This window comes from Salvelinus fontinalis, chromosome 34, assembly GCF_029448725.1.
Source record: "Salvelinus fontinalis isolate EN_2023a chromosome 34, ASM2944872v1, whole genome shotgun sequence".
NCBI classification, from domain to species: Eukaryota; Metazoa; Chordata; class Actinopteri; order Salmoniformes; family Salmonidae; genus Salvelinus; species Salvelinus fontinalis.
In genome coordinates, this window is record NC_074698.1 from 9114872 (window position 1) to 9138106 (window position 23235).

The 23235-nt window shown below is 43.9% G+C and overlaps 1 protein-coding gene across 1 annotated transcript; it reads right to left on the reverse strand.

The window, feature by feature from the left end:
- Positions 1–2094: 2094 nt before the first annotated feature.
- LOC129833021 (integrin beta-3-like) lies at positions 2095–19949 on the reverse strand. The gene is made up of 15 exons (XM_055897238.1): positions 19814–19949; positions 18600–18685; positions 17861–18065; positions 17417–17669; positions 17010–17172; positions 16591–16752; positions 16403–16498; positions 16217–16306; positions 15403–15537; positions 14841–15270; positions 5541–5763; positions 4806–4906; positions 3712–3828; positions 3009–3175; positions 2095–2894 (listed from the first exon to the last, which is right to left on the reverse strand). Exons 1-15 carry the CDS (start codon positions 19878–19880, stop codon positions 2826–2828), a joined length of 2364 nt encoding a protein of 787 aa, XP_055753213.1. The 5' UTR covers positions 19881–19949; the 3' UTR covers positions 2095–2825.
- Between the last annotated feature and the right edge of the window lie 3286 nt (positions 19950–23235).

Sequence of the window (23235 nt, forward strand, 5' to 3'; positions counted from 1 at the left end):
CTCCGCGGATGAAAATTGACAACTGGGCAATGTCAGAAATGTCGGTGCTCTCATCCACAGCCAAGGAATATGCAATGAAATCTTTTCCCTTTTTCACAAGCTGCTCTTTTAGATTGATGGACAACTGGTCTACTCTCTCGGCAATGGTGTTTCTGCTCAGACTCACATTTAAAAAGAGTTGCCTTTTTTCTGGGCAAACTTCGTCACAAACTTTAATCATGCAGTTTTTGATGAAATCCCCCTCCGTAAATGGCCGGGCTGATTTAGCGATCTCTTCTGCCAAAATAAAACTGGCCTTGACAGCAGCCTGGCCTTGTGATTTGGCTTTTTTGAACAGAGCCTGTCGAGATTTGAGGCCTCGTTTTAATTCCTCTGCCTTTTGTAGCCTTTGTTCCATGTCCATATTCTTGTTTTTGTCCGCGTGTTTCGTTTCATAATGTCGTCTCAGATTATACTCTTTCAGTACCGCCACACTTTCTCCACACAGAAGACACACAGGTTTTCCAGCTACCTCCGTGAACATATACTCCGACTCCCACCTTGTTTGAAACCCCCGGTTCTCAGTGTCCACCTTCCGTTTTGCCATTTTTGATGGGTATCTGAAAGTTAATTTTACTGTGATGCTGACGACTGCTGTGCCAATAAATATTGAAATGAAGCAGCCTACTGCTCGGTGCGTCACCGTTGCATTGTGGGAAATGTAGTATTGGTGCGTGTAAAAGATCTGCGGGCTGCCGGCTTGCTGCGGTCTGCGGGCCGGTTCTAATAATAAATCAAGATCATCCCAGGGGCCGTAAAAAACCTTCTCGCGGGCCGGATGTGGCCCGCGGGCCTTGACTCTGACATATGTGCTTTAGAAGATAAATAAGACTTTGCACCGCCCCTCTGGAAATCCTTGGGATGTCCCTCTACCCGGCTAACATATGGAATTGTTTTAAGATGGTCATACCAAGGATAATTTAGCTATTTGATTTAGAATTTTACGACCCCTTTAGGTATCAAAAATAAATATAATACAATTTTTTTGATGAAACATTGAATTTGGCCTGCTATTGTCCCATTGAAACGCATTGAATAACAGATTCATACATGGAAAAACAGATAGTGAAAAAATCGAAACAAAGTTTGTTTTGAAGTGTCTGGGCTACCTTCTGACAAGTATTGTGTGGCTTGTGGGAATCCTAGAGCAAAACAACCGAGATGTACAGTACCAGAAATTAATAATAGAAATGAATGTAACCAAATGATGGGGATTGCCTGTACATTAATTAGGCCTACTGGTTACATATGTAATGGGAAATTGATCATAATAAACAAGGGGCAAGCAATTCACACAATGAAACAATGAAACAATGAATGTGCAAGAATTGGCGGGTGACAGCGGAGCACATTCTGGAGAGAGCATGCATTCCTCTTCTGCTTGTCTCAACATTTAAAATTATAGTCGAGACACATTATCTTCACACATTTTAAATGCTTTTTACTAGCAGCTGCAACTCAATAATCAGCTAAGCCTATTGCCACACGCACCAAATTGCTGGCTTCCCTAATAGCCATAGGCCTACGCACTTGTAATTTGAAACAATCCACAACATATATATATATATATAAATAAATAAGCTAATAGTCACCTATGGCTAAGTCAAGCTCTCTCGTAAAGTTTTTTGAATAATTTTATTTAGACAGAGGTAATTATATACCTATGGCAAAACACCAATGTACTTTAGGGGTTAGCCAGCATTTTAGCAGTGCACTGTGCACCTGCCAGTGTAACTTTTTAATTCGCAAGTGTCTGAAACCGGAGATCTGTATATAATTACGAGATGCTCATGTTACGGTTGGGTGAAGCGGCAAAGGAGCGCTGAGCAACAGCTACATAGGCAGCGGAGTGGAAATCCTGCACATGCGCAGAAATCTCCGTATCTTTATCCATGGCAAATCGTGTTTGTACTGGTTTGCACAATGTGTTATTGATACTCATTCAATTACAAACATGATGTTATATATAAAAGCAAAACGCAAAAGCAGATCATTTTTTTTTTAAATGTTTCTCAGCAGAGTGAAATTGCTAAAAAAAAAAGACAGAAAAATGGATGAGTGATTTCACTTTTTTTTTTAATCAACATAGTAAAACCAATCATCTAACCAAAAAGCCACTCATTCCCAAAACACATTAAATGTAACATTTCCATATTTTAACATACAGCATAAATTGGGCACCAGCACCACTAAACTAAACATCATTCACTCATGATATCCCATGTGGCTATTTATTACAGGTATTGGACTTGACTTTTTTGTAATACAGTGTGAATACCTGAGTTCAGTGTCACAACGCAAGTAAACCGTTGGCAGTGGAAGCAAGCAGTTTGGTTCCATAATAACATACTACAACCCGTTTGTTGGTAAAAGAGGCCTGTGGGCAAGTGTGCTGTGGTGTGTGCAGTGCAATTTCATGAAACGCCTACAGAGCATAACAGTCTTTCTCTCTAAAGTTAGGTTTGGGATCTCTGAACTATACCAGGCCTTATTATGGGAATGACGTCACACTTTGTGGGTGAAATAGGGGTCCTCGAGGCCCTGCCATAATTTGGACTGATATCGAAATGTTGGATAAGGCAGTTGTAATGCTTTGGTTTTTACATGATATATACAATACCATCACTACAGTGTAATATCAACAAACGTATTTCACTGACTGTAGAGTCAGCACACTTTATCACGACAGTGGAGAGGGTCCGCCTCACCAACCCCCTCTGTGTCACTACATTGCATCTCTCTTATAAACCCCTGAGTTTTGCTGATTGTGATTGGTCAAAAGTCCCTCAAGAGTTCCCACGGTAGGTGACATTGGTGAAAGTGGTGGTGGCTCCTTTGTACAAGGGGTTGTTAGCCTGGAAAATAGAAACAAATAGAGGACGTGTCATCTTGACATGGATAAATATTCTGGCCATTCATATTTTCTCCATCAGATGGCAGCTTTGTCTTAAAAGCATAGTCGGACTCACCGTATCCCATTTGGCCTTAGCCCTCTCCTCCTCAAACTTGGCGAACTCTCGGCGGTCGTGGATGCTGACCAGCAGCTTCCAGATGAGCAGGCCAGCCAGACCCAGAAACAAGATGGCCCCCGCCACTGCCATGAGAACCACCAGGATATCAGGCCCTTTAGGGCAGTCTGAAAGAGAGAGAAGAAAACAGGAGGAGAGAGAAGAGAGAGGATTGAGCAGGGAAAAGAGATGGAGAGAGATGAGGAGGAGGGGAGGGTTTGGGTGGATGACATTTGTGTCTGCAATAGGGGACTAGCGTTAATGCACCTCGCTCTGGCTTTGGGGTTGACTTTGTTCCTCTTGGGTGCGTGTCAGAGGGGAGAAGACTACCAGGGGTGGCAGGGCTGAGTGCTATTATCAGCTTTAGAGAACCATTCTGCCCCCTCTGTACCTGCTCTACTCTCTAGTGGTGTCTGCCAGCCACAAAGACAAAGACTGACGTGGCACCCAGGAACACACTATTCTTAGCTAGGGAGAAAAATCGACTCCTCCTCCGGCTTTAGTCCTATGCACACATAGTAATGCACATTATTTCGACACACACAACTATTCTCCAGATAACTAAAGGAATTCACTCTCATCCAGACCCTGCCAAACGCATATCACATGCTGTACATATGAGCACAGAACTCAGACCCATTCACACACGGATGGACACACTCACCAGGCTCCATGACATACAGGATGGACTTTCCGCTGGCATCCTCGTAGTACTGGAAGCGCTCTACACAGTCATTCTCATCCTTATAGGTGCAGTTCACAGCATTCTTCTCATAGAAGACTGGGATGAAAGAGAGGGTTATAGGGGGTTAGAACCAAGTGGAGGATAAGGAGAGAGAGAGAGAGAGAGAGAGACAAGATGAGGAGCTGGAGGTTAATTATATTTATTTTGCAGCACATAGTAAAATCAATGGACACATATCATTAAATATACAGACAAACAAATACAATATAAACAGCAGTGTCCATAGGAATTAGACCTCTAAACCAGACATGAATAAACCAGTCTGTACCAAAACAGTACAGTCCTACCGCATATTGAGAAAGCTAATAGCAGCTGTGTTGAAGGAGAGTTTTGAGCTATTTGTTTTAAACCTTGGGAGCCTGTATCTGCTCTCTAAGGGAAGCATACAGAAATGTATCAAACGGGAGATGCTAGGAGTCTCAGAATGGATGGCTCCTTGCGTATGATTCATGTATGTTGCTGGCGAGAAAGGTCCGTTACTGTAAGTTCATACCAATGATCCTGCTACCTGGTTTCACAATGTTACTCAGCCTGTTCTGGTTCTTCAGGTTTAGATTACCGAATCAGCAGATCATATTGAATGTTAACATGGATTCGATGAATGATCTCCAGAAAATGGTCATCAGCGTCATATCCACCCTGAAACTGCAGAGTTTCCTCAGGAAGAACAAGCTCTGATACTGTAGAGAAATTGGGGCCTCAATGTGGGTTGTTAACACCCAGTTTATATAACATGCTTTAAACTACTTAAAGGAACAATTAGGGTTAAGTGCTTTGCTCAAGGGCACATTGACAAACATTTCACGTGGTCGGCTCAGTGGTTCGAACCAGCAACCTTCCAGGTACTGGCCCAGCGCTGGCCCAGCCCACTAGCCCACTAGGCTACCTGCCGCTCACATCATAGGAAGATGTGAGATCATCAAGCACGTTAACACGCACTGTAAATAATGCAATCTGTTGCGTGGAGCGCATGTTGAACACACAATAAGGGAACATTGTGTAAAAGTTCTTACCTAGTTCTTCCACCTTCTGAATTTCATCCCTGCAGATTCGGGCACAGCTTTTCTCCTCAAAGAGACGGCCTCTCTTGAAGTGCTTACATTCAACACATTCCCTGCAGATACAACACAATGTTAATACATCATCATCAACTTCTTCATCATCACCAGCAGCATACCACCCTGCATACCACTACTGGCTTGCTTCTGAAGCTAAGCAGGGTTGGTCCTGGTCAGGCCCTGGATGGGAGACCAGATGTTGCTGGAAGTGGTGTTGGAGGGCCAGTAGAAGGCACTCTTTCCTCTGGTCTAAAAAAAATATCCCAATGCCCCAGGGCAGTGATTGGGGACACTGCCCTGTGTAGGGTGCCGTCTTTCGGATGGGATGTTAAACGGGTGTCCTGACTCTCTGAGGTCATTAAAGATCCCATGGCACTTATCGTAAGAGTAGGGGTGTTAACCCCGGTGTCCTGGCTAAATTCCCAATCTGGCCCTCAAACCATCATGGTCACCTAATAATCCCCAGTTTACAATTGGCTCATTCATCCCCCTCCTCTCCCCTGTAACTATTCCCCAGGTCGTTGCTGCAAATGAGAATGTGTTCTCAGTCAACTTACCTGGTAAAATAAAATAAAAAAAATAATCATCCTCCTTTCCCTTATTGCATCACCATTTTATCATCACCCCTATCACATGTACTCATACAGTATCTGTGTGTAGGCAGTTATACTGCCCCCTGTATTTACTCACTTCTTGATGCTGCAGGCATCAGGGCAGGTTGGACACCTCTCACAAGTGGCCCCGTAGGCCCCTGGCTGGGTGCACTCACAGGCCCCACACACACACTGGCCCCGGCCGCTGCACAGCAGGCCCATGCTGGACATGCAGGTGTCTGTCCGGGTTGTGCAGTTACAGTTCTCCCCCATCCAATCAGAGCCACACTTGCAGAAGCCACAGTCACATTTCCCATGGCCTGGCAGAGACACAGAGAGTGAGGATGGGCCATTTTTTATGGACATTTTATGTCTAACTTAGAGACAGTAATAATGTATATTTTGTACATTAGGTTTATCTTTCTCTTATACATCACGTTATCAGTACTGGACAAACCCATGAGTGCAATTACAACCCTGGCCTGGAATGTTTTGAATTTCTAAGCAATGTGTATGTGAGTGGTTGTGCATGTGTTTTTGCCAGATTGTATCTATACTTAACTAAAACAGAAACCCAACATGTAAAGTGTTGGTCCCATGTTTCATGAGCTGAAATAAAAGATCCCAGAAATGTTCCATATGCACAAAAAGCTTATTTCTCTCAAATGTTGTGCACAAATTTGTTAACATCCCTGTAAGTGAGCATTTCTCCTTTGCCAAGATAATCCATCCACCTGACAGGTGTGGCATATCAAGAAGCTGATTAAACAGCATGATGATTACACAGGTGCACCTTGTGCTGGGGGACAATAAAAGGCCACTCTAAAATGTGCTGTTTTTCACTCAACACAATATCACAGATGTCTCAAGTTTTGAGGGAGCGTACAATTGGCATGCTGACTACAGGAATGTCCACCATAAGCCGTCTCCAATGTCGTTTTGGAGAATTTGGCGTCCAGCCGCAGACTACGTGTATGACGTTGTGTGGGTGTTGTTACTTTAATGAGTTAATGAGTTAATGTTTACAGTTAATTCATTGAGCTGTATCTAAAGATATTTTCTTTCGAGTTATTTACATATGGAATTGTATTAGAATTCGTGTGATGGAGATTGAGAGAACTACATACATATTGTGTTGTATTGGTTAGTATTGCATTACGCTATTGACGGCAAGTTCCAGAAGGCCTTGCGACAGGAGGTAGAGAGAGAGAACGCGCCAGTTATGTACAAGTGACAATTGATTATTCTGACTTTCACTAGCAACTTTCTTTTTTGTTTTGTAGAATCTGAAGTTGTTAAATGTAACGTGAACAAGTAGTATTACTAAAAGAAGCTTTCGTTTCAAACCCAACGTCCCAAGTCATTACTTTGAAGATAGTTATTCTACAGTAGTTATTCTACTGTTATTCTTCAGTGAGCGGTTTTCTGATGTCAACATTGTGAAAAGATTGCTCGATGGTGCTGATGGGATTATGGTATGGGCAGGCATAAGCTACGGACAACGAACACAATTGCATTTTATCAATGTCAATTTTAATGCACAGAAATAACGTGACGAGATCCTGAGGCCCATTTTGAGGCCCATTCTTTTTAAGCTGTCTGTGACCAACAGATGCATATCTGTATTCCCAGTCATGGGAAATCCATATATGAGGGCCTAATGAATTCATTTCAATTGACTGATTTCCTCATATGAACTGTAACTCAGTCAAATCTTTGAAATTGTTGCATGTTGTGTTTCTATTTTTGTTAAGTATAATTGTCAGCAATTCTGCATGTGTTTGTCTTTGTATTAATGAGTGTATTGAGAGCATGGGCAGGCAGGCACATGTGTGATGAGTCCATATTGAGTAATAATTCCCAAAACATTAAGTCATCAATTCATGACCAGACAGTGCAGACAATGGCAGGATAAGCTCCCTTCTTAATGAAGCAAACTGGTAATCCATCCCACTCATCCCCTCCCAACACTGGGACAATCTCTGGATGTGATGACCACACCCTGGAGCCTCCACAATATCTCTCAGACCAGCCAGCAAAATTGAGAAATGATTGTTTGATTGCCCTCAGACAGACATACCGGCTGAAGGTTAATGCAACAGGGCTGGGCAATGAATGACGAAGAGCAGAGACAAACTGAGTCACTGTCTCAGAGCTCAACTGGGTTAGAGTGTCCGCTGGAAACTGAACAGAGGTCTGTAAACTGTAAAAACAGGCCCTCAGAGACATGGGCATTGTTGTTTTCAGGTGAAACCACCTCCGTCAGCAAAATTCCCCAGTCCCCACACCCTACTCTGTCATCACTATGAGATAAGTGAGTGTGTGTGTGTGTGTTTGTAATGAAAGAGGCAGCTAGGTATAAAAAGTCGCTTTACCGTCTTGCAGGCACATAAGCTGTCTGAGTCGAGCTGGTTAATGTTTTACAGTATGTATCCCACAAACAGAGCACGAACCCAACTGAATGCTTTTGACTGGGACACAATCAATACATAGTAAAGAAAGTCCCGGTTTTCCTCTCTTTAAAACGTTCTTGTGTTTGGCTAATGCTCCTTATACTCTACCTCATCCGTACAGTGAGTTCATGCTTGTGCCTTGTTCTCTCTACTGTATTTGTTGTAGGGTCGAGTCAGAGACATGGGAATGAGTTTCTAGGGATACATCCCAAATGGAACCCTATTCCCTACACAGTGCACTACTTTTGACGTGAGCCCTATGGGCCCTGGTCAAAAGTAGTGCACTATATAGGGAACAGGGTGCCATTTGGCATGCATATCTAAATAATCTGCCTCGGTCTGAGACGGCACTCTAATCCTCCGGTTTATCAAGTCGTAAACATGAACTACAGAGACACATAAACATGGAGTCCAGGAGGGAGGACAGAGCGAATGAGAGCGAAGCGGTGGAGGAAGTCATAGACATAAATATAAAGAAAGAGAGAGAGAGGGAGAGAAAAAGAAAGAGCACGAGAGAGGGGGGGGGGTACTGTAAAGACACCGATGAGAGAATAATAAAACATTTAAAAGAGAGAGGAGATGAGTGGGAGTATTTGTGATAGAGATTAACTTTAAAAGAGGGAGATAGAGAGGATAGAAAGAGAGAGGGCAGGGTGCCAGAGGAATGCTAACTTTCCTGTTCTCTCTTGTCTGTTTGTGTGCCCTGTCAATGTGCTTGCTGACTTCTGCTCCATTGTGCTCCACTTCCACAGCCACAGCCCCAGCTCCAGAGCAGAGGGAAAAATACACACCCTCTGGGGGATGTGGGAGGGCCTGTGGTTGGGAGGACAGGGGAGACTCAAACTGAGCTGGGCCCAGGGACTCTTATACTATACTGTTCGTCACACAGCAATGACGTAATGCCAACAAGACTCCAGAGACACAGGCTGACTAAGTTGAGTCTCCTTCAGCGTGCTCTACTCACTAAATATGGAGTTCTGGACTGTTGCATTTCTGTGCCAACCATAGACAAGAGTACATCTCAATGACTAAGACCACAATCCCACAAACAACATATTTTCCACTGACGAAACCATAGATAATGCTGAGTTAAGACAGTAATTACTGTTTTAACATCAATATATCCCACTCCCAAGTCCTGACTTCACCCTAAGCACCATACATAACATTTCACACATAGCATACATTTCACACAAAAAAAGCCAACCTAACCAATTGCTTACTCAGCATTATTCTGTGAATTGAAGGCAAATAAATGTAGCTAATGTGTGAAGGTTTGTTCATTCAACAAACTTTGCTCACATTGAGCTGAATGTACATGAACTTGAGACGAACTACAAGTTCATGTTTTCCTTTGGAGTAAAATTACAAATATGTTTGCTAAAAACCACACCCATCGTTATTATATTTCCCAGCATGCTCTATTGCAGGTTGATTTTCAGAATTGTATGTTTCAATATCTCTGTTTTTGCATGTACATTGATTGATTGATTAATCTTATGCTACACAAACATAAAAAAATGTACATTTTCAAAACTAACCGTCACACCCTGACTTTAGTTATATTTGTTTTCTTTATTATTTGGTTAGGTCAGGGTGTGACACGGGTGGTTTGTTTAGTTTTTGTATTGTCTATGGTTTTTGTTATCTATGGGGATTTTGTCTTGTCTAGGGGGTTTTGTTATCTATGGGGATTTTGTATTGTCTAGGGGTAATTAGGTTGATGGTGGCATGGATGGGTTCCCAATCAGAGACAGCTGTTTATCTTTGTCTCTGATTGGGGAGCCTATTTAGGTTGCCATTTTCCAAGTTGGTTTTGTGGGTAGTTGTCCTTGTTAGTTGCCTGGATGCACTATGTTGGCGTCACGTGTCGGTTTGATATTTATTGTTTTTGTTGGCGACACCGGTAAATAAGTATGTACGCTCAAAACTCTGCGCCTTGTGCCACTTCTTTAAACGGCCGTGACACTAATCCAATCTGTTAGTAGTTGGACTTTTTGTACCCGTTACTGAGATGGCTGTTCCAGTTTATATGATTTAGGTTGTCTCAATAATCAATATTTTCTACCCTGTCAGTAATTCTCAAGGCAGGTTGTGGGTGATTTGAAAGTTCCAATTGTTGGGTATCCTCACTCTAAATGGATTCAAATAGGAATTACACATCATAATGTGACTTGCAGGCTTGATGTGACCTGTACACCAGGAGTTTCAGACAACTGCGTTTGGGTGTAACTAGGCCCTCAAAGAAAGGCCTGAGGATATATGTAATATACTGTCGTGAAGAGTTTCATTTTACACTGGGAAATATGCAGATAAAGTAGAATAGAATGTATGTTGGTTCAGCTATATGCCCAAACATTGACCAAACTCACAGTCCTATTGCAGCTGGTTGCCTTAGGTACGTTGAATTAAAAAAATATATTCCGGTGCACATTACCCCTCTTGTTCAGCCTTTGGGAAGGCCCTTTTTATAGTGCCTTCCCAAAGGGCCAGACTGCTTAGGTTAAGAGATGCTGTCTCACATGACTCAGACCTTCCCGTCTAAATCCCTGTGGAGGCATGCTATGGCTGGGTGAATGGAGAGAGGAATGAGGAAAGGTCTGGATAATGTGAAAACAAACATGTGAAGCGGTTGACCATGGGAACATCCTCATTCCTAGGACGACAGACTCCGGGCTACGCTGGGAACTAATGGCAACCATCTATTTGACAACAAGGGATATCTTATGGAGGCAATCAAACAGTGTATTTTCAGTAAAAATTACTATAATAGACCACATAGCTCTTTCCCTGAAAGAGGAACAGACATAACTTCTCTACAGGTATCCAGTGCCTCTCATTCTTTCAGTGATTACAACAGCGATTGGCCAATCTGACTTCAACCTCTGTTACCATAAGCAAAGTCTTGGTTGTCTAATAAAGCTCAGTCCATCCCTAAGGGAACGGCTGTGGTTAAAACAGAGTTATAGCTACAGCCAACACATACAGTACCAGTCAAAAGTTTGGACACACCTACTCATTCAATGGTTTTTCTTTATTTTTTACAATTTTCTACATTGTAGAATAATAGTGAAGACATGAAATAACACACATGAAATAATGTAGTAACCAAAGAAAGTGTTAAACAAATCAAAATATATTTGAGATTCTTCAATGTAGCCACCCTTTGCCTTGATGACAGCTTTGCACACTTTTGGCATTCCCTCAACCAGCTTCACCTGGAATGCTTTTCCAACAGTCTTGAAGGAGTTCCCATATATGCTGAACACTTGTTGGCTGCTTTTCCATCACTCTGCGGTCCAACTCATCCCAAACCATCTCAATTGGGTTGAGGTCGGGTGATTGTGTAGGCCAGGTCATCTGATGCGGCACTCCATCACTCTCCTTCTTGGTCAAATAGCCCTTACACAGCCTGGAGGTGTGTTGGGTCATTGTCCTGTTGAAAAACAAATGCTAGTCCCACTAAGCGCAAACCAGATGGGATGGCGTATCACTGCAGAATGCTGTGGTAGCCATGCTGGTTAAGTTTGCCTTGAATTCTAAATAAATAAGACAGTGTCACCAGCAAAGCACCATCACACCTCCTCCATGCTTCACGGTGGGAACCACACATGCGGAGATCATCCGTTCACCTACTCTGCTTCTCACAAAGACATGGCGGTTGTTACCAAAAATCTCATATTTGGACTCATCAGGCCAAAAGACAGATTTCCACCGGTCTAATGTCCATTGCTCATGTGTCTTGGTCCAAGCAAGTCTCTTCTTATTATTGGTGTCCTTTAGTAATGTATCTTTGCAGCAATTCGACCATGAAGGCCTGGTTCATGCAGTCTCTTCTGAACAGTTGATGTTGAGATGTGTCTGTTACTTGAGCTGCAATCTGAGGTGCAGTTAACTATAATGAACTTTTCCTCTGCAGCAGAGGTAACTCTGGTTCTTCCTTTCCTGTGGCGGTCCTCATGAGAGCCAGTTTCATCATAGCGCTTGATGGTTTTTGCGACTGCACTTGAAGAAACTTTCAAAGTTCTTGAAATGTTCCAGATTGACTGACCTTCATGTTTTAAAGTAACGATGGACTGTCGTTTCTCTTATTTGAGCTGTTCTTGCCATAATATGGACTTGGTCTTTTACCAAATAGGGCTATCTTCTGTATACCACCCCTACCTTGTCACAACACAACTGATTGGCTCAAACGCATTAAGAAGGAAAGAAATTCCACAAATTATCTTTTAATACGGCACACCTGTTTAATTTAAGTGCATTCCAGGTGACTACCTCATGAAGCTGGTTGAGAGAATGCCAAGAGTGTGCTAAGCTGCCATGAAGACAAAGGGTCTCTACTTTGAAGAATCTCAAATATAAAATATACTTGAATTTGTTTAACACTTTATTTTTGGTTACGACATGATTCCATGTGTGTTATGTCATAGTGTTGATGTCTTCACTATTATTCTACAATGTAGAAAATAGTAAAAAATAAAGAAAAACCCTGGAATGAGTAGGTGTGTCCAAACTCTCGAATGTCACTGTATATAAACGCAGCAACAGCACCATGACTCATCTGCTATGCAGCAACATTCAATTATCCAATGACAGGACCTATTGCAATGCTCTACTTTGATTTCACAACGGGTGTGCTGTGCAGGCGTGCAGTAGGGAGAGATGATCAGTGATGACACCTCATACTTCATTCCCAAGAGTGGGTAGAAGATTGATGGAATCAGTGAGCGCTGTGAGCTCGTTTACTACGCTCAAATGATCATGGGAAGAAGACGTGGTTTTGATTCGAAAAATCTGAATAACGTCTTGTGAGTAAGTATATTGTAAACATGTTCCGTCACCCTCGTAATACAATCTAAGTGTAAGAGCAGACTAGGTATGTCCATTGGCGCTACAGTGCAGTAAGCATAGTGAATTTGAGCAAACGTTAGAGGTCAAAGTCATCGACCAATGGTGAACCACTGCGTTCTCTGTTTATTGCTACATAACATTGTGTAGTCTTCTCGGTCTTTTTCAAAGCCAACAACGTTCAGTATATGGCATATAATAAGAATGTGGAGTAACACCTTATTTTACAGCTTGGTTTAAGCCGATATTTATCTACTATTTACAGTGGCAAGAAGAAGTATGTGAACCCTTTGGAATTACCTGGATTTCTGCATAAATTGGTCATCAAATTTGAACTGATCTTCATCTAAGTCACAACAATAGACAAACACAGTGTGCTTAAACTAATAACACACAAATTATTGTATTTTTCTTGCCTATATTGAATAATAATATTTAAACATTCACAGTGTAGGCCAGAAAAAGTATGTGAACCCCTAGGCTAATGACTTATCCTAAAGCTAATTGGAGTCAGGAGTCAGCTAACCTGGAGTCCAATCAATGAGACAAGATTGGAGATGTTGGTTAGAGCTGCCCTGCCCTATAAAAAACACTCACAACATTTGAGTTTGCTATTAACGAGAAGAACTGCCTGACGTGAACCATACCTCGAACAAAATAGATCTCAGAAGACCTAAGATTAAGAATTGTTGACTTGCATAAAGCTGGAAAGTATCTCTAAAAGCCTTGATGTTCATCAGTCCAAGGTAAGACAAATTGTCTATAAATGGAGAAAGTTCAGCACTGTTGCTACTCTCCCTAGAAGTGGCCGTCCTGCAAAGATGACTGCAAGAGCACAGCGCAAAATGCTCAATGAGGTTAAGAAGAACCCTAGAGTGTCAGTTAAAGACTTACAGAAATCTCTGGAACATGCTAACATCTCTGTTGACGAGTCTACGATACGTAAAACACTAAACAAGAATGGTGTTCATGGAAGGACACCATGGAAGAAGCCACTGCTGTCCAAAAAAAACATTCATGCATGTCTGAAGTTTGCAAAAGTGCACCTGGATGTTCCAGTACCGCTACTGGAAAAATATTCTGTGGACAGATGAAACTAAAATTGTGTTGTTTGGAAGGAACACACAACACTATGTGTGGAGAAAAAAAGGCACAGCACACCAACACCCAACTGTAAAGTATGGTGGAGGGAGCATCATGGTTTGGGGCTGCTTTGCTGCCCCAAAGTTCGGTGACGCAATTTCGGTGACGCAACAGGACAACGACCCAAAACACAGAAGTAAATCAACAGCAGAATGGCTTCAACAGAAGAAAATACATCTTATGGAGTGGCCCAGTACTGACCTCAACCCGATTTGAGATGCTGTGGCATGACCTCAAGAGCTGATGATCCCAAGAATATTGCTGAACTGAAACAGTTTTGTAAAGAGGAATGGTCCAAAATTCCTCCTGACCGTTGTGCAGGTCTGATCCACAACCACAGAAAAAGTTTGGTTGAGGTTATTGCTGCCAACGGAGGGACAACCAGTTATCAAATCCAAGGGTTCACATTCTTTTTCCACCCTGCACTGTGAATGTTTACACGGTGTGTTCAATAAAGACATGAACATGTATAACTGTTTGTGTGTCATTAGTTTAAACAGACTGTGTTTGTCTATTGTTGTGACCTAGATGAAGACCAGATCAAAAATGTAGGACCAATTTATGCAGAAATCCAGGTATTTCCAAAGGGTTCACATAGTTAATACCATATACAGTGGCAAGAAAATTAAGAAACTGTAGTAGCAATGGATCAACTACGATTAAAGCCAAGCTAATAATGGAATAGGTTAAATGAACAGTAAAAGAGAGAGGTCTGGATACGGGTCAACTGAGGCATTGTGGACATGTTCTATGGAAATCTCCTCTATCCTGCTAAAACCAGAAGTCTGCCAAAAACCCTGTTTTTTTAACCCCTTTTTGTAACATTCCTTGTCTGTGTTTGCTTTAGAGCAAACACAGACAAGGAATGTTACAAAAAGGGGTTAAAAAAACACACAAAAAGAAACCAACATGGCTGCCTCCTTGACAGACACCACAGTGGTCTATCCACTCACCTGAGCAGATCTCTCCTTTGAAGCGCAGGCAGTTGAAGTCGTCACACTCGCAGTATTTGCCCCACACCTTTCCAAAGCCACTAGTGTGGCAGGAGCATTGTCCACACACACAGTTTCCCCTCCCACTGCAGATGGGGTCCTCAGGTTTGGGGCTGCAGTTGCCCTGGTCTGAGGGCCTGTAGTCCCCGTCGGCACACTCACAGCGGTCTCCCAGGCGCCCCGGGTGACACTGGCACACACCACACTCGTAGGTCCCATTTCCCTGGTTACAGAGAGGGCTCTCGGGCTGGGCTGTGGCCTCACAGTCACACCCGCAGGCGAAGTGGACCGTAACCTCCAGGGCGTCCTTGAAGCCCACGGGTTTAATGGTGAAGGTACGGTTCTTCTCCTTAGGGCAGCCGCGTAACCTGGCCTCCACACTGAACGACACCTGGGGTAAAGGTGTGTGATACAGCAGGTTACATTTGAACTTTGCAGTAAGAACAGAGCATTATTCCTATACCTAAGATCTGACACTAGGCCAGCATTTATCATCCAGATGGTGAGTGGTACAGGTACTGACTGTGTCTCCGATCTTAAGTCCGGAGCAGGACTTGAGTCCCTGGATGAGCTCTCCGTTGAGGCAGGTGGCGTTGAAGGACAGAGCCAGCTCCTCTGGAACACCCAGCAACTCCAATTCCACCTTGGAACGGATCCTCTACTCCACAGGTCAGGGGTCAATGGGCAGAGGGCAGAGGTCAGAAAGAACTCAATCAGAAACATAAACGATTCAGAAAACCTCTACTTTTAGTCACTGTGGAAATGGATACAGTGTGTATATACAGTGTTCTATCTGTCACACACAGCCTCGTGGGAAGTCAAATAGACTGTTTGAGAATTTAAGGGGGGCTGAACTCACTCCTTTAGCCTCACTTTCCACGTCCTCATTAAGAAATGCTAGAAGCAATGAGAGTTTGAAGTGGGAGTGTTATGTTCGCTAATGTTGTGTGTTCCTCTTGAAATATCTCAAACAGCCAATGTACGTGACGAATGGCTTAGCAACGCATGACGCAGCATGACAAGCTCGAGGCATTTCCTGCTTTCTAGAGTATCAGTATTTTTTATGGCAGTTGTTTTTGGTGATGTTTGCTCCTGTCCTTTCAACATGACATTGTCTACGAGGCGCTACATGCTAACGGGTAGTTCTGTTGTCTGTAAATGGCCGGGCTGTAGGCTGATTCTGCTGCTACGACTGGATAGAGAGCACTCAGTGCAGCTGTCTCTCAGTGCATGACAATTCTCCCTAGGTGTTACCAACTCGTGTTAATGGTAAAGTGGGCATGACTGGGCATGATTGAAATCAAAACCCAACTCGCACATATACGGCTGTCTCTTACCTCGTAAGCATCCAGGATGAGTTGGATCACATTCCCAGAGTCATCCGACAGCGTTCCAACTGTGGTGCCAGGAATCAGCTGGCTGTAGTTCTGAGGAAAGAGGGTCCAGGGGGACATAATAGGTACTGTACCATAACCCTACACCTAGTAACCACGGTGACCCTGATAACAGTCAGGTGTACTCACCTGGTAGAGGGGCACCACATTGTTGGTCACAGCGAAAATGAGGTTGATGTTGTTCTCCGACATCTTCTCTGTGATCAGAGCCAGAGAGGGGTAGTCCTGAAGGAGGAGACCATGGTTATCGTAACGTTTCTCTGGTGATAACAGAAGAATAGAACTCCAACACAAACTCCCTGACACACGCCACTCACCAGGGTTGACGACTTGTCATAGTTGTTGTCTCTGCCGATGTGACACTGTCCATCATTGGGCTGCACTAGACCAGCCAGCCGGCCGTCCAAGGCTATGTGTGTCGTAGCGTCGGTAGTGAACACCAACAGGTGGGAGGCATCCCCACGCCAGCCTATCTTGTCCTAGTGACAGACGGAGGGAGAGAGAGGGAAAGAAGAGGAGAGGAGAGAAATGGTATGTATTCAAGTTTGTGTGCTGTTTTCTAAACCACTGTCTGTGTGTGTGTGTGTGTGTGTGTGTGTGTGTGTGTGTGTGTGTGTGTGTGTGTGTGTGTGTGTGTGTGTGTGTGTGTGTGTGTGTGTGTGTGTGTGTGTGTGTGTGTGTGTGTGTGTGTGTGTGTGTGCCTGTATGTCTCTAGGTGTGTGTGTGTATTTATCACCTTGCACACCACTGCCTGTATGATCGCGTCGAAGCCTCCCTCTGGAGAGTCTCTGTTACGAGACACCTGCTGCTTCGCCACCTCCTCGGTGAAGCGCTCCACCTGCTTGGTCAGCGACAGCACGTGCTTGTAGCCAAACTGAGGCAGGCACCGCGTCTGGATCCTACACATCACACCCCATGCCATGCCGGAAACAGGGAATTGACAAAAAAAGGTGGCGAGAGATGGAGAAAGATAATTACATTGCAGTTAGACACAATTTGACAGCTATTAACAAAGACACATCCCGAGGAAGTTTGAGCTTCAACACAGAATATCAACCCTTTTAGAATCAAAATCCACTCTGAACAATCTCCTCCTCCTCTCCCTCCTCCTCCACCTCTCTGTCCCCTCCACCCCCCACTCACCCAAGGCAAGGGTTACTGATTGCTTCCTCAGGGTAGGTATACATATATGGGGACAGGGGCTTGTCCACAAAGGCCCCAAAGCCCATACGCAGGTTGCTGGTGGTGCGACCCATGGCTGCAGCCAGCTGGTTGCCCAGGGAACGCAGGCGGGCCAAGTCGTCCTTCATGGAGTAGGAGAGGTCCATCAGATAGTACAGGTCAACCGGGTAGTCCTCCACCTGCTTCACTGTCACTGTGAAACGCCTGGCATCATCTGAGAGAGAGAGAGAGAGATGTGGGAAAATGTCAAAAGCGGTGGGGGCAGGTAGGGTACAAAGGATAAAAAGGAGGTGGATGAATTTGTGAGAGAGGAGAGGCGAAATATGTACTTCAATGTACTTTAGATGAGTTGTGAAGCCAATGTATATGGGTGTTCGCATGTGAGCCTATGCTGTGTTAGTGTACCTGGTCTCAGAGTGAGGCTGAGTTTCTGGGGTCTGATCTGGGTGACGTCGTCAGCCGCCCCCGATGCCTTGTCACTGAGGGGCGTGTTTTCTTGCACACTGAGGCTACTGAGGGGGAACTCTAGCCCCCCCTTCGTACACCCCCCATCCAACAGGTTCTGCTTCAGGTCACACCGGGACACACTGGAGCCCCCTTGGCCAAACTCCTGACCCCAGGAAAACAACACACACACACACTGGTGAGAGTAACACTTCCCAATGAGACAACCAGTAAAGGGACAGTGATCAATTAAAAAAGTGCATCTAAATGCAATACAATGGAAGGGGGGTTCAGTAGATGAATACAGAATTTGGACAGTGACACATGTTTTGTTGTTTTTGACTCTGTACACCGGAACTTTGGATTTGAAATGATGCAACGACTATGGTGTTAAAGTGCAGCATGTCAACTTTAAGTTGAGGGTTTTTTCATCCATATAGGGCACAGGTGTCAAACTCATTCCATGGAGGGCCGAGTGTCTGCGGGTTTTCGCTCCACCCTTGTACTTGATTGATGAATTAACATCACTAATTAGTTAGGAACTCCCCACACCTGGTTGTCTAGGGCTTTATTGAAAGGAAAGACCAAAAACCTGCAGACACAAGGCCCTCCGTGGAATGAGTTTGACACCCCTGATATAGGGTGAACCATTAGGAAATGACAGCACTGTGTGTGCATAGTCTCCCAGGGGTATACTTACTTCCTTAAAGCACCAAGCACAGCTAGGGTGGATAGCCAAACACTGTCTGCAGGTGCTCACCCCTCGAGATGTGCAGATGTTTGAGCCTGAAGTACACACCAACATAAACATGAGTGAATCGGTAGGAAGGTCCAGTAGTGGGAATCAAAGAAGCTATATATGGACACTTGAATAGAAATCATATAGGCTATGTGCTGTATGGACACTTTTAGACTGATTCTTTATTAGCTTTGAGTGTTTCTGACAATGTTATTCTACTTGCTGTTTTGCCCAGTAATTGTGGCTCATGACCTTTCTCCACACTGACTCTGCATTTAAACTACACTTCTTCTTTGCTCACGACTTCAGTAGTTAGTTGGGCCACATACGGTTCCGTTTCTCTACCACACACACTCTTTTCTCTCTCTGCTGGTTCCTTCTCCTCTGCCTCCTCTCTGCCCCAGGCTCCACTTCTCTCCTCTTCTGTTACGCCACACTGCTTGCCACTGCTTGCTACTGCAAGCCTGTCCTGTCACGCACAGTGTTCTGTACAACAGCTGTCATGCAGGCAATTCGATACTAGTGAAAGAGGCACACACTGCAGGGATTTCCACCACTGTATGACGCTAAAATGTGTCATGTTGACGCTGCTCAATAAGTCTCTGATGTTAAACATTACGTCTTGCAACAGTTGGTTTAAACCTGATTGCAGTCTTATAAAAAAAAAAAGTTCTATGAGATGTATACGCGTTGTCTGTTCGGTGTATTGAGGTTTAATTATGTGTTAGATATCCTTTTCTAGTATTACTAGTATTATTATTAGGCTATTCGCTATTGTGCATGTTGAAGTGATTTCTTGTCTATATAGCACTGTTTCTATAAAAACAGGAGGCCGAAACAAATACTATGTGAAAGTGTTATCTTCTGATGCATAGGTGTGGCCTGTACAAATATGAGCGCACTCTGGCACAACGTCTCGCGAATTAGTGATCCCTTTAAGGAATCAACATGTCCAATGTTCCATTCCAGTAGCGCAGTACAGTTCATTGTTATAGCAAATAGAATCGTTTCTGAGTTTTTCTGGAACTTGAGATGTATTACTTGTTAAAAACATAGGATAAAACAAAAAGTATAATTAAAATTCAGTCGGCATTCTAGAATAGAAAACGTCTTATAGAATGGCAATGAAAAAACGTATTACATACAAATGAATAAATGAAAAGGAAAATACTTACCAAAAACTTCAGAAGAAGCTAATAATAAACCAGAAAATATCCATAGTCGGTCAAAAAAAGTTCCCATGTTGGAGAGACCGGTTAGGACTGACTGCTTGACTTTCTCCGCCTGCTCCACCTCTGTAGTAGTATTCGTAGCCTGCTCTCAAACCAGTGGACCACCAATTAGAATGCTTTTCCTCATTCTTGCAAAATGCAATGCTGATTATGATTCAGAGAGGCTCTTGACATACACGTGTACGCGACTTTATAGAAATAGAATTGTAAGACATAATATGTAGACTAGAGTGTGGATATGCATTATATTAAAGAATATGCTGTTGGCCTATTCTCCACACGTCAGTGGCATAGATGTGTCTGTCACTATAATGGTAGCAAGCATCTGTGTGATTCTTATCTTTTGAAGTCTTTTCGACAATACCCCCCCCCCCCCCAAAAAAAAACAGAAATAAATGAATGATCACATTTATATATAAACTAAACAAATGTATGGATGAAAATAAGATACATTAAATAAAAAATGGATAGAAATAAGAAAACATATTGTCAAAAACAATACACTGTTATAACAATGCAGAGAAAAGTGTTTGTAATCATTGTTGTGTGCATCTTTGTTTAGTTTTCAGATAAAGCTTTACGGGGCTTTGAGCATATTTTGCTTGTTGTGTATGTGGGCATGTAGGCTGGACTATTTACAACCATTCTCTGCCATCTCTTCTTTAGAGAAGGATTCAGTAGACCTGTTTGATCCATTCTTCCTTTATCTGAATCTGACCTGTTTAGTGGCCCTCCCAGGCCTGTCCATTGTGGAGTGATGGAGCAGGAGAGAAATTGTGTACCTCTAAAAGTGCAGGGGGGGATAAAAACGAGGGGGGGGGGGGGGGGGGGGGGGAGTGGGAGCCAGACAATGTCTCTGTCTCTCTCTCTCTGCCTCTAAGCTTGTCCATTTATTGAATCACTGTCCCTCTCCCTCTATACCGTTATTCTCTCTGTCTCGCTGGTTGCTAAGCTACTGCCACCAGCCAGTGTTCTGGAATTGCGGCGAGGTGGGGTGATAGAAAAAGAGAAATAGATAAGCTGTAATACCCAGGACGGGAGGCGGTGTGCTTGCATTGGGCTCTGATTGCTCCTGGCTGTGGGTGGGGGATAATGCTCCATGGCTCACATTGTACTGGTAAAGAGCTAAAGAAGGGGTCAGATGGCACCCAATTAAGACAGTGAGCCGGACCATTGGGGGGGGGGGGGGGGGGGGGGGGGGGGGGGTCTTGACCAATCACATTGTCAAGCTTTTCACTGAGTCTGAGAATGTAATCGCTCTGCCAATATCTGTGTTTGGATAACCAACCGCCACCACGTCACCCCTTTCCTTTTCACTGGGTCTGGATATAATGAAGACCACCTCATTATGTTAGAGGGGGGTCCACCTGGGATTTGTTGCAACTCAGGTAGTCCATATGTCATTGGGGTTTACCTTAGGAGATGTGGCCTAGCTCTTCTCATGGCGGACATGTTGTTTGTGTTGTGACGCTGTGCCTCCTGACCCGCTGACCCCCTGCTTCTCTGGCTCGGAGAGCACTGCTCCTCCCCTCAACAGGTGTCCCGAGGTAAAGAGCAACTCAAACGAGAACGCATAGGTGAAAGAAAGACTCTTAACTGGCATTGTAACGGAGGGGAGAAATGGATAGAGGGATAAAGAGAGGGTGAGCATTTTTCTTCCACAGGCTCTTTTTAAAATCATATCCACTCTCTGGCTCAATGGGGTTGTTTCATAGCCTGCTGTGTAACACAGAAAGACGGAGACAAAGAGAGAGAGAGAGGGGGAGGGAGGGAGGGAGGGAGGGAGGGCGGAGAATAAGATACGGTGGGAGGGAGGGAGGGAGGGAGGAGGCGAAAGAAGGAGAGGAATCAAGTTAGAAAGTTTAATGAGAGATGTGTAGATCTGCCAACATATTTAGGCCAGGAGATTCTTCAATGGGGGAAGTGTGGGAGACGTTGTCCCTGGAGATAGGAGGCAGAAAAAGCAAGTTAATTCAATTAAGGCCATGCAATTCAAATTCACTGCCCTCAAACACACAAACAGATACGCTCACTCAAACAAATGGGTGCGCACACACACACACAGGACAACGCTACAACAAATGAAGGCAATGAAGCCATTATCTCCCTGAAAAAACTTGAATGACTAATGGATGCAGCCTGTGAAGGGGTTGTTGAGAGGAGCAGTCAGAAACACTCTGCTGCTGTGCACCTGGAGTCTCTGTCAGGGGGAAATTAATGACTACATTTAGCTCTATGTCATTAACTGTCCCACAGGTGACAGTGCCCACAACCACAGACCTCTCTCTCTCTCTCTCTCTCTCTCGCTCTCTCTCGCTCTCTCTCTCTCTCTCGTTCTCTCGGTTTCTCTCTCTGTTTCTCTCTCTCTCTTTCTGATTCTCTCTTCTATACTCCCTAACCTTCTCTCTGTTTATTTGTGTTTCCTGCTGGTTAATCCCCTCACTCTCTCATTTAATCTTGACCTCCACTCACACACATGCCCGTCGCACACACACACACACTTTGTTCATCTAATGAAGACCTAGCTGTAGGTAATCTATTAGACTAATTGAACTTGATCAACATCCTAAGAAGTCTGCCCCCAGCTGCACCTCTGGAGAAGGGATGTGGAGATGAAGGGGTTGGGGTGGGGGATGGAGGAGTGTATGGAGGGTGTGGGCTTCTACTCTGCTGTGTTCAGGTGCTGCCATGCCGTGTGTGAAGGCCTCTAAAGACATGGGTGGAGGTGGAAGGGAGAGGTGGGAGGTATGGGCCAAACCCCTGCGTGTTGCTAGGGGATGTCTTTACTTAGTTTGTGTTGCTAGGCTGCCAATTCCCCCGTGCTAAGTGGAAGCGTTTTGCCTTCTCCTTCGTCCAGGCACCCCATCTCTCTCTCTCTTCTTCCCTCCCTCCTTTTCTCAACCAAAATAACTTTACCAACCATCTATCACAAAGCTCACAGATCTACTGTTGCTAAGGAACAAGTCTGGGACACACATACATGTCTATATGTACTTTCCATATCTATTTATATCTTTATACACAAGCCTACATGCTGTGTGTCATGATATGAAATAATAATGAGCTCATGCCACCTGTGACCTGTGTTGAGTTCTGTATTGCATCTAGTGTCACTAATGATGTCGATCATTTACTTTTAAACTTCTTCAGGATCGGTGTGTCCCCCACAGGCTGGTTGAGCTAACTTTGGCTAATGCGATTAGCATGAGGTTGTAAGTAACAAGAACATTTCCCAGGACATAGACATATCTGATATTGGCAGAACGCTTAAATTATTGTTAATCTAACTGCACTGCCCAATTTACAGTAGTTATTACAGTGAAGGAATACCATGCTTTGGTTTGAGGAGAGTGCACAGTTTTGAA

Excerpts from the sequence above, each read along its gene's own strand:
- LOC129833021 (XM_055897238.1), bottom strand. The coding sequence starts at position 19,880 with ATGGGAACTTTTTTTGACCGACTATGGATATTTTCTGGTTTATTATTA. Across the intron at positions 17,173-17,416 it reads ATCAGTAACCCTTGCCTTGG|GATCCAGACGCGGTGCCTGC; the intron begins GTGAGTGGGGGG and ends TGTGATGTGTAG. Across the intron at positions 3,829-4,805 it reads TCAGAAGGTGGAAGAACTAG|TCTTCTATGAGAAGAATGCT; the intron begins GTAAGAACTTTT and ends CTTTCATCCCAG.